This window comes from Hyperoodon ampullatus (genome assembly GCF_949752795.1).
Source record: "Hyperoodon ampullatus genome assembly, chromosome: 15".
NCBI classification, from domain to species: domain Eukaryota; kingdom Metazoa; phylum Chordata; class Mammalia; order Artiodactyla; family Ziphiidae; genus Hyperoodon; species Hyperoodon ampullatus.
The window spans coordinates 70,217,657-70,230,233 of NC_136928.1; the positions used below are offsets into that span (position 1 = coordinate 70,217,657).

Genomic DNA, 12,577 nt, shown 5'->3' on the forward strand with positions numbered 1-12,577 from the left:
TGAAGGGCGAGGAAGGGACTACCTTGCACTACTTACCCCTCCGGGGGAAGGACTGAGAGGCTGCAGGAGGGCCCAGCAAGCCCCTCCTGTGCTCTTCAGGATCAGGGTGCCCAGGCGGGCAAGCGGGACAGCTCCACCCTCTGAAAGGGGACCCAAATTCTGAGCAGTCTAACATCACAAAGTCCGAGTGGCTTCGAGGAGATCAAGTGCCCTGGTGAATGACCATGTGCTTTGGCACCAGAGGGACTGGACGTGGGATAGAGAACACCGCCACTTTCAAACCGTGCAGCTGACCTGGAGCGAGTTAGCAAACCTCTGAGCTTTGTGTAATGGGAGGTGATAATACTACCTTGCTGGGAAATTTTTTAATTGAATACACAGTACCTCACACAGTTCCTGATTCACAAGGAGAGCTCAATAAACATTAACTTACTGTTTGGATATTCCTCAATTTAGGCAAAGGCTGAGTTGCACTGAGCAAAGCAAACTGATCTTCTACTTTCTATTTCTTCTGTTTTTCCACTTCTGGAGAGAAAAAATGTTGGCAGCGTTTTAACTGTTGTAGAGACACTGCAAAGTAAAGGTCAGCAAAGCTCTGTTACAAACGGCCCCTCATGGGGCACAGTTCCGGGGGCAGCCAGGTGCCGCCCCAGGACCTCTGCTGTCATCACTCTTCTCTCCACGGGCTGTGACCTCCGCCTCTGCTGGCCTTCCCCAGCCACCCAGGATCTGGGTCTGTGCCGTCTGGTTCCTAAAACCTATTGACAGAAGAGCTGAGTGTAGGGTGGGGAAGAGGGGCTCACGGGACAGGGAGGAACTTCCCGGCTGATTCCAACTGACACTCATCTTCCAGGCTGCTTCCCAGCCAGCCCTCCCCTCACCTTACCCTCACTCTATCTGGGGTCTGCACCTCTCAGACAGGGCTTCCCGTGTCTCTGGACTCCACACAGCACTGACTTTCTGTGGTGTGGCAGAGATGACCAGCTGTCCATGAGATGCCAGCTCTCCCTGCCATTGTGCTCTGAGCAGCAGGGACTACTCTTCCCAGCACCCCCTGCCCCCTGCAGTTAGGGGCCGCCTTGTGACTTGGTCTTGGGGGCCCACCTACACCCCCAGGGCAGACCTCCTCCATGACCTCTTCCCTTTTCAGGTTGACAGGAATGAGTTCCTGGGGCAAGCTTGGCAGCCAGGTGCTGGAGATGAGAAATGTTCCTACAGCCAGGCGCCCGAAAGACTGCATCAAAGAGGGACGGCCTGCCAACCTGCTGACCCACCGGCTGTAGGAGCAAAAAATAAACTTCCAGTGTACGTAACCCACACTCCACTTTTTGATCTCTTGGGAGCAACAGTTAGGCTGCCCTACCATAAGGGCCTGGCTGACCACAGTCACGTTCAAACCTGACTGAGGGGCTGGCTCCCCCTGCTCTCAGAATTACGATCAGAGGTAACTTAGCACATAAGAGGCATCCGTTTCTCTTGGGACAGACAGGAGAACAACAGGATTGGGTAGGAGTTGGGTCACAAAATACCTATCTAACAAGGTTTTCAAGCTAGAGAAAAGGACAGCCCCTCACGCTTTGTGTGTGGTGGAGGGAAGGAGCCAGGCTGGTGAGTGAAAGGAGAGACGCAAAACTCTACGGTTCGCTCAGAACGGCAGGAACCCACTACCTACCAAGTGCCCGAAGCCTTCCCTGGAAGCGTCCTAACCCTCAGGCTTCAGGGTACAGGATGTGGAAGAGAGGATGGAAGGGGAAATAGACCGTGAGCTGTCAGCTGTGCCAACCGGGGTGTGAGCTCTGGGTAGGAAATCTGTGCATGGAAATTTCCTGCACGTAAAGGCCTTTCATATATATAAACTATCATTTTGCCCTAATTTTTTTTTTAGTATAAATTTCATTTCAAAAGATTCCCACCTATTGTGACCAAACTATGGAGAACAAAATTTTTGGTCTGATTTGGATGTAATAAGCAGTAAATGGTAGGAAAATGGCAGCAGAGCAAAAACTCAGAAAAAAAGAGCCAAGGATATCTTAGAGGGAAGATCCCCTCTGGCCAGGTTTTCCCTCACCTTATGAAGGGCACAATCTGTCCCCCAGAAGTGGGGTCCGGGGTCCCACAATCTCCTTTCTGAGTGTCTTCACCCAAGGCTCTCCTGCTAAAGGGTGCCTGTCCACGCAGCGGTACTGAGCCCAGAAGAGACCCCACCACTTCTTCTGCATGAAATAAATCCTCCCTCTGCCTCCTCTGTCTCACTCCCTTCTTTGGCTACTACTGCCTGTTCTGCCCTCGGAGTCTGTCTGAGAGGAAGGGATTTGTCAATGGATTCTGGACTCTGCTTGCTATCTGTTGGATGTTATACAACTCTGCCATCCGAGCCCTGTTCCCCCCAGATCTCTGCTCACCAGACTCTTCTTTTCATGCTTTTTACTCTCCTGGCCAAGCTTCGAGGAATAAAACTGCCTTTCAAAAACAGTCTGACTTAGGTCACTAGTCGTTTTCTCTTTATCAGGCAGATATTTCTCTTCTGCACAGACAAGCTTTTCAGGACTGCGAAGAAAAGTAGAAAAAATTTATCTTAACTCAGTATAAACAGAATTGTACCATTCAATAACTGTCTGAAAATTAAGTTAATGAACTCAATACTCACTTTATGAAAAAGAGAGACTGAGGAAACATCACTTGGTGGCCGTCAATCAGTCTGCCCCACCCACACCTCTGCTGATGCCACTCTTAGGCAGTAAGTCATGTGACCTTCTCAGGCTGTGGCTGAGGCACCTGACCCAGAGCCTCAGTCCCTAGAGTTGTAATTGGGACAGAGGGGCTCCAGGCAGCCTTAGAGGGCTCAGTCCAGAAAGGCAGGACGAGGGCATCCATTTTCCAGGACATGCACAAGAAAGCAGAGAAAGAGAAAGGAAGCAGGTTCACAAAGAGAAGCTATGACCAATGCCACATAGTCCCAAAGAGGAAAGGACCTGCCTCGTGGTCCCTCAAGTGGCCTGGCTATCTTCCTGACTGCTATGGTCTAAATGTTTGTGTCCCCCCAAAATTCAGATGTTGAAACACAACCCCCAGTGTGATGTTATTAGGAGGTGAGGCGTTTGGGAGGTGATTAGGTCATGAGGGCAGAGACCTCATAAATGGGATTAGTGACCTTATAAAACAGGCCTAAGAGAGTTCCCTCACTCCCTCCACAGTATGAACCAGAAAGCAGGTCCTTACCAGACACTGAATCTGCCGGCACCTTGATCTTGGACTTCCCTGCCTCCGCAACTGAGAGAAATATATTTCTGTCATTTATAAGCCACCCAGTCTCGTATCCTGTTATAGCAGCCTGAACAGATGGAGATACTGACTGTGGCTTCCATGACAGACTGATGCTTTCTAACAAACCCAGGCCCCCTTGCCTTTTTTTTTAACTTGAGAAGGACTCTGCTTTTTGTTCAAACTGTCTCTAACATAGCTACCTTGCTCTTAAGTCCTTTTCTTACTTTATTGAACAGCCACCTGAGGCACCTCCAGGAGTGTCCTCTCAGAATGTTTCCCAGGGCTGTCTCCTCTCCTGCCCTGGGAAGCCCAGGCCTATCTAGAGAAATCACCTCCTCCTTCATTCCTCCGTTCCTTCCTTCCTTCCTTTCTTCATTCATTCATTCATTCCTCCCACAAGCATTTACTCATCATCTACAATGTTCCAGCTAAGTGCTGGGAGCACCAAGGTAAGTTAGCAGCCCCTGCCCTCAAGGGGCTTGCTGCAGAGGCAAGAGGCAAATGGGGGAGCAGAGGTACATCACCGTGTGATAATCCTCTCAAGTGCTGACTTGACCCAGATATTTCTGTGCTTTAGTATATTTCTTTTCTTTAGGGAGTGGGGATTTTTTAGAAGAAGCCAGAAAAGGTGGCAGGGCTCAGAGGGCACCTTATGTGCTATGTTGAGTCTAGACATTATTGGAAGGGTTATGGGAAGCTACTGAAGGGTTTTCTGTTGGGGAAGGTTGATCACTTCAAAAAGATGCAGAGGTAGAGAGTCCATCAGAAGAGACAGACCCAAGGGCAGAATGCCAGTTAAGGAGCTATGACCATCTACAAAGGCTGAGGAGCCAGAGAAGGGAGATGAGGAAATAAAGCAATATAAAGTCCTTGTCTTGCTAGGGGAAGGGGAGTTATATAATTATTGACATTTAAATAAAAATATTTGTTAAAACTGATACAGAAACCATGAAACCAGAAATAGAACATAAAACTTCCAAATCACAAGAAAACAAAGTAGTGTTGTTCATTCCAGCAGAACTCAGGATGGGGGATAAAAAGGAAACACCAAGAAAACACAACAGGACTTTTTCTTTTTGTTCTTTTTCTCTTTCTTTTTCTTTCTTTCTCTCTTTTTTTTTTTTTTTGTAGAATTTATAAGTCTGCACAGACTGACACTCCTGCTGCAAAAACTACAGGAAAAATAAAAAGAATTCACCTCCTCCCGGCCCCACAAAATTCATATTTTAAAGTCTTTGGACAGCAGTGTAAACAAATTCCAGAGAGGAAAGAGCCCTTCCAGAATGAGCTGGCAATCTCTAGCTACTTTGTCCCCTGGGAGCTTTGGCCAACATCAGGTAGCAGGGACTGGACTCCTCCATGCCCCCGGCATACCTCTGGTGGATCCTCCCAGGCCTGGTGCTGTCCTGGAAAGTGAGTAGTCAACCTTGTTCTGAACACCACCCCACCCTGGGGAGGGGGGAGTCAAGCCAGGGCACTTGAAATAGGTCCCCCCAGGCCCTGAGTATAGACAGCCTTCCCCAAAACCCATCTGAAAAAGAACCAAATAAAATGCTAGAACTATAAAAATAAAACCATTGAAAATAAGAACTCAGTGGGTGGGTTTAACAACAGATTATTAGACACAACTGAAGAGATAATTAGTAAAAATACCTAGTATCAAATATGGGACAACAAAAAGGATGGGAAATACACAAGAAAGGGTAAGAGACAGTGAGTACAATGAGAAAATCTAAAATATGTTTAACTGGAGTACCAGAAAGAAAGTAGAGAGAGAATATGGCAGAGGTAACAATCAAAGAGAAAATGAATGAGAACTTCCCAGAACTGATTGAAGATATCACTTTACAGATACAAAAAGACCCATGAATCCTGAGTAGGATAAATAAAAAGAAATCCACATCTAGAGACATCATGGAAAACTACTAAAATCAAAGACAACAAGAAAATCTTAAAGGCATCCAGAGAAAAAGATAATTATCTTCAAAGGAACAACAGTAGGATGGGCAATTGAAAGAGCAAAAGACAGGGGGATATAATATGTGTTGAAAGAAAATATCTGCCAACCTAACATTCTTAATCCTGTGAGAACAGCCTTTAAGAATGAAAGTAAAATCTTGAAAAGGCTACATACTGTGTGATTCCAACTATATGACATTCTGTAAAAGGCAAAACTATAGACACAGCAAAAAGACCTTTACCTGCATTTGCTATGAGTTTTGCTTCCCACAGGCCTTGCAGAAGCTTTGGGCTGCTCTTTTGGAACCACTCTGTGGAGACTGAAAGTCAGCTGGGGCAATCTGGCATACTGCCTGGCCTTCTCTAGTTCTTTAAATTCTTTTAAGGTACATCGTTTTCCTACAGGAAGATAAAAATCTAAATCAACACTCTTAAAGTCAACTCCAGTCACTCTTGGGGTAGGAAATCACTTGACAATTGAAGTCTCTAAAGACAAAGCCCCATGATCACAAAGTACCCGTCTTATACTGAAAAACAGCCCTCCGCTCTTCATCCAACTCTTGCTGTCTTCTAAACAGAGGATCACAGAACGGTGGGACCATAACCTGCGAGAAAATGACTCTTTGAGGACCCAAGTACAGTTTGTATTAAGCATTTTAAATCTGTCTGAGCATTCGAGTGTGGCCTTACTCTATACCAACTCGGTTGAGAATAAGGGCCCAGGAATAATGTCATACATACAGAGCAAGGGAAGCGTAAATGCCACCTGCCTCACACTAGGATATTTCACTGAGCCTTAAGTGGCTGAATGGAGCAAGGGCCACCCAAAGAGAAGACACATACTCCTGTTCAGAGTTCTACAGTATCACTGCATCAGTCAACAAATATCTGCTAATGCCACCGCGTGCTGCATCCCAGCAAGGTCCTGTCCTTGGGGATCTCTCAGTCTAGAACAGACAAGTCATAGACAACGACCACCTTGTCATGAGAGGCATCGGCTCGGGTGCTTTAGGAGCACAAGGCAGAGCCCTAAGCCGGCTTGGGAGGAAGAGCGCCCCCTTGGGGGCTGACCACTGGTCTCTAAGGGCCCGTGAGAACCGCGGGGCAGGAGAACATCAGTGTGCTGAGGGTCAGGGACCAGCTACAGAGGTCGTGGAGGAAGGTGATTTTCTCCTCCCCCCTCCTAAGTATAGGCTTTAGACAGAGGGACTATTTCCCCTTGTTTACTTCCCCACACACTTGACCTTGACCCAATGCTATTTGCAAGGACAACATCCACTGAATGAGGAGACAGCATAATGATTGCCCAACACAATACAGTGAGTCCCCCAGAGCCAAAAGAACCTTCCTATCTTCACAACCATGATCTGCCTTGGTTTTCGGGAGAAGCAAAATAAACCACTTTTCTCTTCAGAGCCACACACATTTTTTTAATGAATAGTTATTATCAGATGGTCACTTTTGCTACACAGGAGTAAAAAACCTGAAACCTACATCTCAAAAATTTAACGCCTATATTGTCGGTTTAAAATGTGAAGACTCATTACAAGTTCAACTACTGGCTCCCTGGGCAGCCTTTCTTGCATCCCTCCTTTCACCTCTCCTAGAAAGGAGCTCTCCCTGCGCTGGTTCTGTGACACTCTCGTCACACTCACTGTCCACTTATCTTCCCCTACCTCCTGGGCTTCCAGTTTGCTGAATGTGAGTGGATGGATGAATGAATGAATGGACGAATTATCACACACATGCAAGTGCCTTTTTCACGATGTCAATTCCCAAGTAGTCGAAATTACTTTGCGTTCCTAATCTAAAACTCAGAGGAAATGCTTTTGTGAATTTTTTTTAAATGAATGCAGAATAACTGAGACTTCTAAAATGACCAGGTTTTCCCCAACCCCAGAGCTTCTAAGAATAAATAGATAAACGTAAGAAACTTATTTACCTTTCCATAATTTGAGTCCTTTTTTGTCATATAGAAAGGATTGTATACTTCAGGATCATAGAAGTCTCCAAATATAATTTCCTTTAAAAAAAATACACTTAAGAGCAAAGCATTGCATTTAAACGTGTTTTTGCAAGATTCAAAAAAGCCAAATACTTTATTCCATTTCTTATATAAAATCATAGATTCAAAGGGTTGGAAGAAACCTCAGAAGTAATTGAGATTGCAGTGAGAGTCTACCACCTTCTGGGAGAAGTAATCATCCAGCTTTAGTCTCAAGTCGTCCACTAGCCTTGTTTGAGAACCTTCTGCTCCATTAGGCAGGTACTCTCTTGGTCATTCTAACCACCAGAAAGCTTGTCCTTAAAACAGAGCTGAAGTCTGCCTTGTCACTGCCAGTTCTCCCCGTGGAGCAACACAAAACACAACTACTCTTCATCCACATGTCAGCCTTTTACAATATGTACTTAAAGGTTTCACTTCCCCTTGTATCATCTCTGCCTTGGGCTAAATATGCTGTATTTCTTTCCACTTTTCCTCCTGTGAAGTGTTGTCCAGCTCCACCCTCTTCTAAAGGTTCTGTAACTGGTGACTATCCCCAGGTGGACAGGTTGGGCCTGATGCTTCCCACTCGAAGCACCGCCTCTCGATACAGCCTAAGAGCTCAGATGGTTTCTTGGAAGCCAGCTCACATGGCTGACTCACATTGAATTTACTGTCATTTTAAATCACTTGGACTTCAACACATGGCTTTTCTAAGGCATGGCTTCCCCATCCTACACTTGTGTGATCACACTTCTGGGCATACTGGTAAGACGTTGCACTTTGGTTTCAAAGTGACCTGGATTCAACCTTGAGCTCTGTCTCTTAGGGCATTTAGGGAAGTAGTTAACATACACATCCAGAAATTTTGCTCAGTAAATATACCTAAATGCTCTAACAGTCCAGTCAAACCACTCTAGATCTCTGCTAAATACCTGGAAATTTAGGTGGGCCTTAATGTCAAAAGAGGGTCCTGATCTCAAAGTTAAAATAGAAAAATCTTCCATAGAAGAAGCCAAAATTTTGTTCTTGTTTTGTAAAACCAAACTGAATAACAGAGGGTATAAACTGGTGATCCCTTCACCTAATGGTTGGCTAACTCAACAGCCATGGAAACCGCTTCTCCTTTGCCCACAACCTATTAGAGAGATTGGAAAGGCACACACTCTTTCCTGGCTCTGCTTTTAGCTAGGACTTGGGGTGTGACCCAGTTATGGCCAATGAGACCTGAGGGGAAATCTGCTAGGAGCTTCTGGGGACTCTTTTTGCTTCCTGATCAAAGGATGAGATGAGGTGTAAGAAAAGGACCCCCTGGCATCATTTCTCACCCTTTCTTCCTGCCTTGAACACAGACCTAATACCTGGAGCTGTAAGCAACCAAATGTGCTTTCAAATGTGAGGGTGACGGGCATAAACTGAAAATATTCAGGATAGCAGAATAGAACAACAGGAAAAAACCTGGATAATTAATGCATGACATTGTTATGCCGCCAGAACCCACCATGAGACCACCTATCCCTCTATTTCTTATTAACCAATAAATGTTCTTATGGTTTAAGCCACTGTTATTCTATTAACATTTACCTAAAATCATTCCTGATAAATCTAGTTCCAAATCAACACTTCTATTCCCTCGACCTGGAATTTCAGGTTTAAAAATGCAGTAGGTTGTATTATAGTTCCATGATTTCATCTTAGATACAAAAATAAATTTGAGACTCTTTGCATAAATAAAAATGCTGACCCAACTTTTCAAATAATGCTTCATTAAAAAAAAACTCTCATGGGATTTCCCTGGTGGTCCAGTGGTGAAGACTCCGCACTTCCACTGCAGGGGACACGGGTTCCATCCCTAGCTGGGAAACTAAGATCCCACATACTAAATGTCTTGTGGCATGGCCAAAATAAATAAATTAAATAAATTTAAAAAAAACCCCATGTTCCAGTGATTCTAAAGCTGCCAAAAAAAAAAAAATTCTCATACCGTTTTATTTGTGTGCTTTAAAAAATATTCAGAATTCTCGTTTTGTTTTTTCCAACCCTTTATATGAAATTACTTTTTCCAGAATTCTCTGCTGAAGAGGCTTTGCAACATTTTCAGTCCATTTTTTATGTAACAACTCTTTTCTTCTTTCCTTAAAAACATCCAGATGCTGAAAATACGTATCCAATCTCTAAGGAAGTGATACAAACAAGGAAAACAAATTATTAAGAAGTTTTCCATTTATTTTCATTTGAATAAGCGGTGGTGGGGGGGACACTTGTTCCCACTCCGAAGCTCTCAGCACATTCAGGCTGCAAAGTCATAGAATAAGATATGTGACGAACAGTATAAATTTCAGAAAGAGAACCTGAGAGCACAGAGCAGAAAGAACCCATGGAAAAAAAAAAAAAAAAAAAAAAAAAGAACCCATGAACAGTTCTACACCACAACTGTGCCTCCAGATTAAACCACAACCAAACCACTCCTAACTCAGAAAACTCCTGCTTCTTTTTAAGAATTCAAAGCATTCCCTGGTCACCATTCCATGTCTCCAGCCTTCATCATCAGTAAAGACTGTGATAAAAGTGGTAGAAGAAAAAGAGCACTAGACTTGCGTCAGCACCTCTCTCTGACTCTTTTATAAAGGAGGGTAAACCCACCTACCTCTTTTGATGCTCAAATGAGAATATATGTAAACTTCCTTTATAAATTATAAGTCACAGTACAAATGTTAACGTATTATACACCAAATTTCAATCCCTCTCATTGAGATGAAAACCTACTTAAATTTATTAATTCCATAGTGACGATCAGTACTGATGGGTCATTATCCTTAAATACTAATTCATCTCTCATGGCTTTACATATTCCCACTGTGATGTGGGAACATATGAGAGAGAGGTAAATTTTAGGAAGAATTTCTACTCAGTACCAGGACAAAGACGGGGAGCAGTTAGAACAATCTCTCAGATCCCTTAAGGATAGATCTAGGACTCCCAACCTCTTAGCGATTCTGCAAGGAGATGGCACAATCTCAGATCTAGGTAGTATGAATGGGTGATTCAGAGGAGGTTCATTCTCCCAGAAAAATGAATCTGACATGGTAACATCCTCTTGGCCACACTGCTCTGTATCACTCTTGCTTACCTAGAACACACTTGGAATCCACTCTCTGTAGCCAACTCTTACTTTCGCAACATAATTTTCTCTAAATAATATCACATACACAGCTTCATCAATGTCTTCTCTAGCCAATGCCTAAAATTACAGAATTAAATATTAGCATTTAGATCCTGAAGAAACAAACCAGTGACAAAATACAGTGTATTTTACCAATAGTTTGAGTGTAAATCTAACATCTGTACCTCAAAACATATTTTGTAACTTTTTATTACGGAAATTTTCAAACACAATTCTCCATGAACCCATCACCCAGGTTCAACAATGATCAACTCAGAGTCGATCTTATTTCATCCAAATGCCTACTCACTCCCCTGCCCCCCACCCAGATTATTTTGAATCAAATCCCTTACATCACACCATTATTTTTAAAGTACCAAGAAAGCTTACTAATTAAAGGGATCCTCTATAAAATGAAGCCTCTTTATAGGCAGTCTGTAGGTGTGTTTTAAAAGCCCTTGAAGTTTCGACTTCTGCTAGGTCTCTTTATAAGTTAAAACCTATTTATAAGTCAAAACTACAAAAGTTTGATTTAGTTCAACGGGTCCAGAGCCAATTAGCTGGGAACTCCTGGCTGAGGACCAAGATGGTCTTACATCTAGGGACTTGCTGTTTCCATTATGAGCTTGGGTAAAGCTGATGCACTTAAATCCTTACTTTAGGGCTTTTCATTTGGATCACTATGAACTGATCTTCCAGCTTTTACTTTCATAGAACTAAGTAGGGACAAGTGGAAAGGCAATAAAAATTCAGCATCTGGAAGAGAAATCCTGTTACCTAAAAGAATTATCTAGTGTAAAGTGATACAGGTTCTTAAAACTATGTTATTCAATCTCTGGCTCATCTTTCAGTTCTGCCACAACGAGTGCATCAAAATAAACTAAACCTCAAACTCAAATACCAAATCTGTGAATAAGAGAAATCTCAAAACGGAGAGTTGTATTTTTACTGGTATATTTAACAGCTTCACATGAAATCTAAAATGATATTCAGACAGCCAACTAGGGTCTTCTCCAAAATACAACCCTCTTGATAATATAAACAGACTCTTGCTTTAAAATAAAGCCTTCTTACACTTATTTTAAGATGGAAATTGAAAAATCATGTAAAACAATTAAATGTTTTCCCCTAATACAACACAAATTTAGAATAAATCTATTTACCTGAAGCAGAAACATACACTGACAATCATCTTGAGAAATCACATTTTTTTAGCCATCCTATTAACATTATTAGCAAATGTTATACACACTATTGGTTGTATATCAGATTTTTGAACCACCTTTTCTTCGTTTAAGGAAATAGTTTTTGATAGCTCCTTCTCGGTGATTTTGTCAGAAAATATAAGGAAGATGTTAATGATTTCAGCAGCACTTTTGAAATCCATCTTTCTGTGTGCGCGCGCACGCACACACGCACGCGCACTCACACACATTCTCTCACCACTCTTACTGCCACCACAGTAAAAGGGGTAAAATAGAAGAAATATCCAAGAGCTTCTCTCTATAAAATAATTAAACTTTATGAGAAAATCATTGCTTTACCAGACCCTGGAGTATCAAGAATTAACTGGCAAGCCCAGACCTGGCTTCCCCCACCTCTCCCGCAGGGCAGCTCAGGGACTGCTGTTTACCCACAGCCCGCCCTGTTGCTGTCCTGACGCTGCGGTGACCACGGGAAACACTACAACCACCCTGGGCCAAATGCGATCCCTGGCCATTCCCATTCAGCAAATTCTTTGAGAGCCATGTCTATGCCAGGCGCTGTTCTAGTTCTGGGGAAAACAACTGTGATTAAGACACAATAGATCCTAATATCAAGGGATTTATGTCCCACCACCCAAAGGTGGCCCCCAAATGCCACATTATTTTACCTCCATCAAAGCAACTGACTCGGGTTCTGGCCACTTTAATTGTTCTGGCCCAAAATGTTTATCATAGTTGGACATTTTCGTGTCAGCCATAAGTAATAGAATCCCCAAAAGGAAGAAAGAGTAAATTGAGGAGATAGGTGATTACAGTTGAAAAAGTGAGGCCTTTCGAATTCAGAAAGCAGTGTATCCTTGCTCTGCCACTTAGTAGACTCGGTAAGTAACACAAACAAAAAATAAATCCTCAGGGCCCCTAAACCTGTTTCAAAAAGTGGGTGATTATAGGCTCCCCGACCCGTGGCCTTAAGGACCCAATCAGGCAGCGCCTCAGGGTCTG

The 12,577-nt window shown here is 43.3% G+C and overlaps 1 protein-coding gene across 1 annotated transcript; it reads right to left on the minus strand.

Annotated features, from left to right (window-relative positions):
• Positions 1-516: 516 nt before the first annotated feature.
• Positions 517-12,333, minus strand: FAM228A (family with sequence similarity 228 member A; the record flags this gene model as incomplete). Its single annotated transcript, XM_079721311.1, is given in 9 exon segments — positions 517-758; positions 2,403-2,547; positions 5,466-5,622; positions 5,741-5,828; positions 7,166-7,246; positions 9,192-9,231; positions 9,233-9,381; positions 10,380-10,448; positions 12,244-12,333. Coding segments are annotated over 9 exon segments (993 nt in total). The 3' UTR covers positions 517-584.
• Positions 12,334-12,577: the final 244 nt, after the last annotated feature.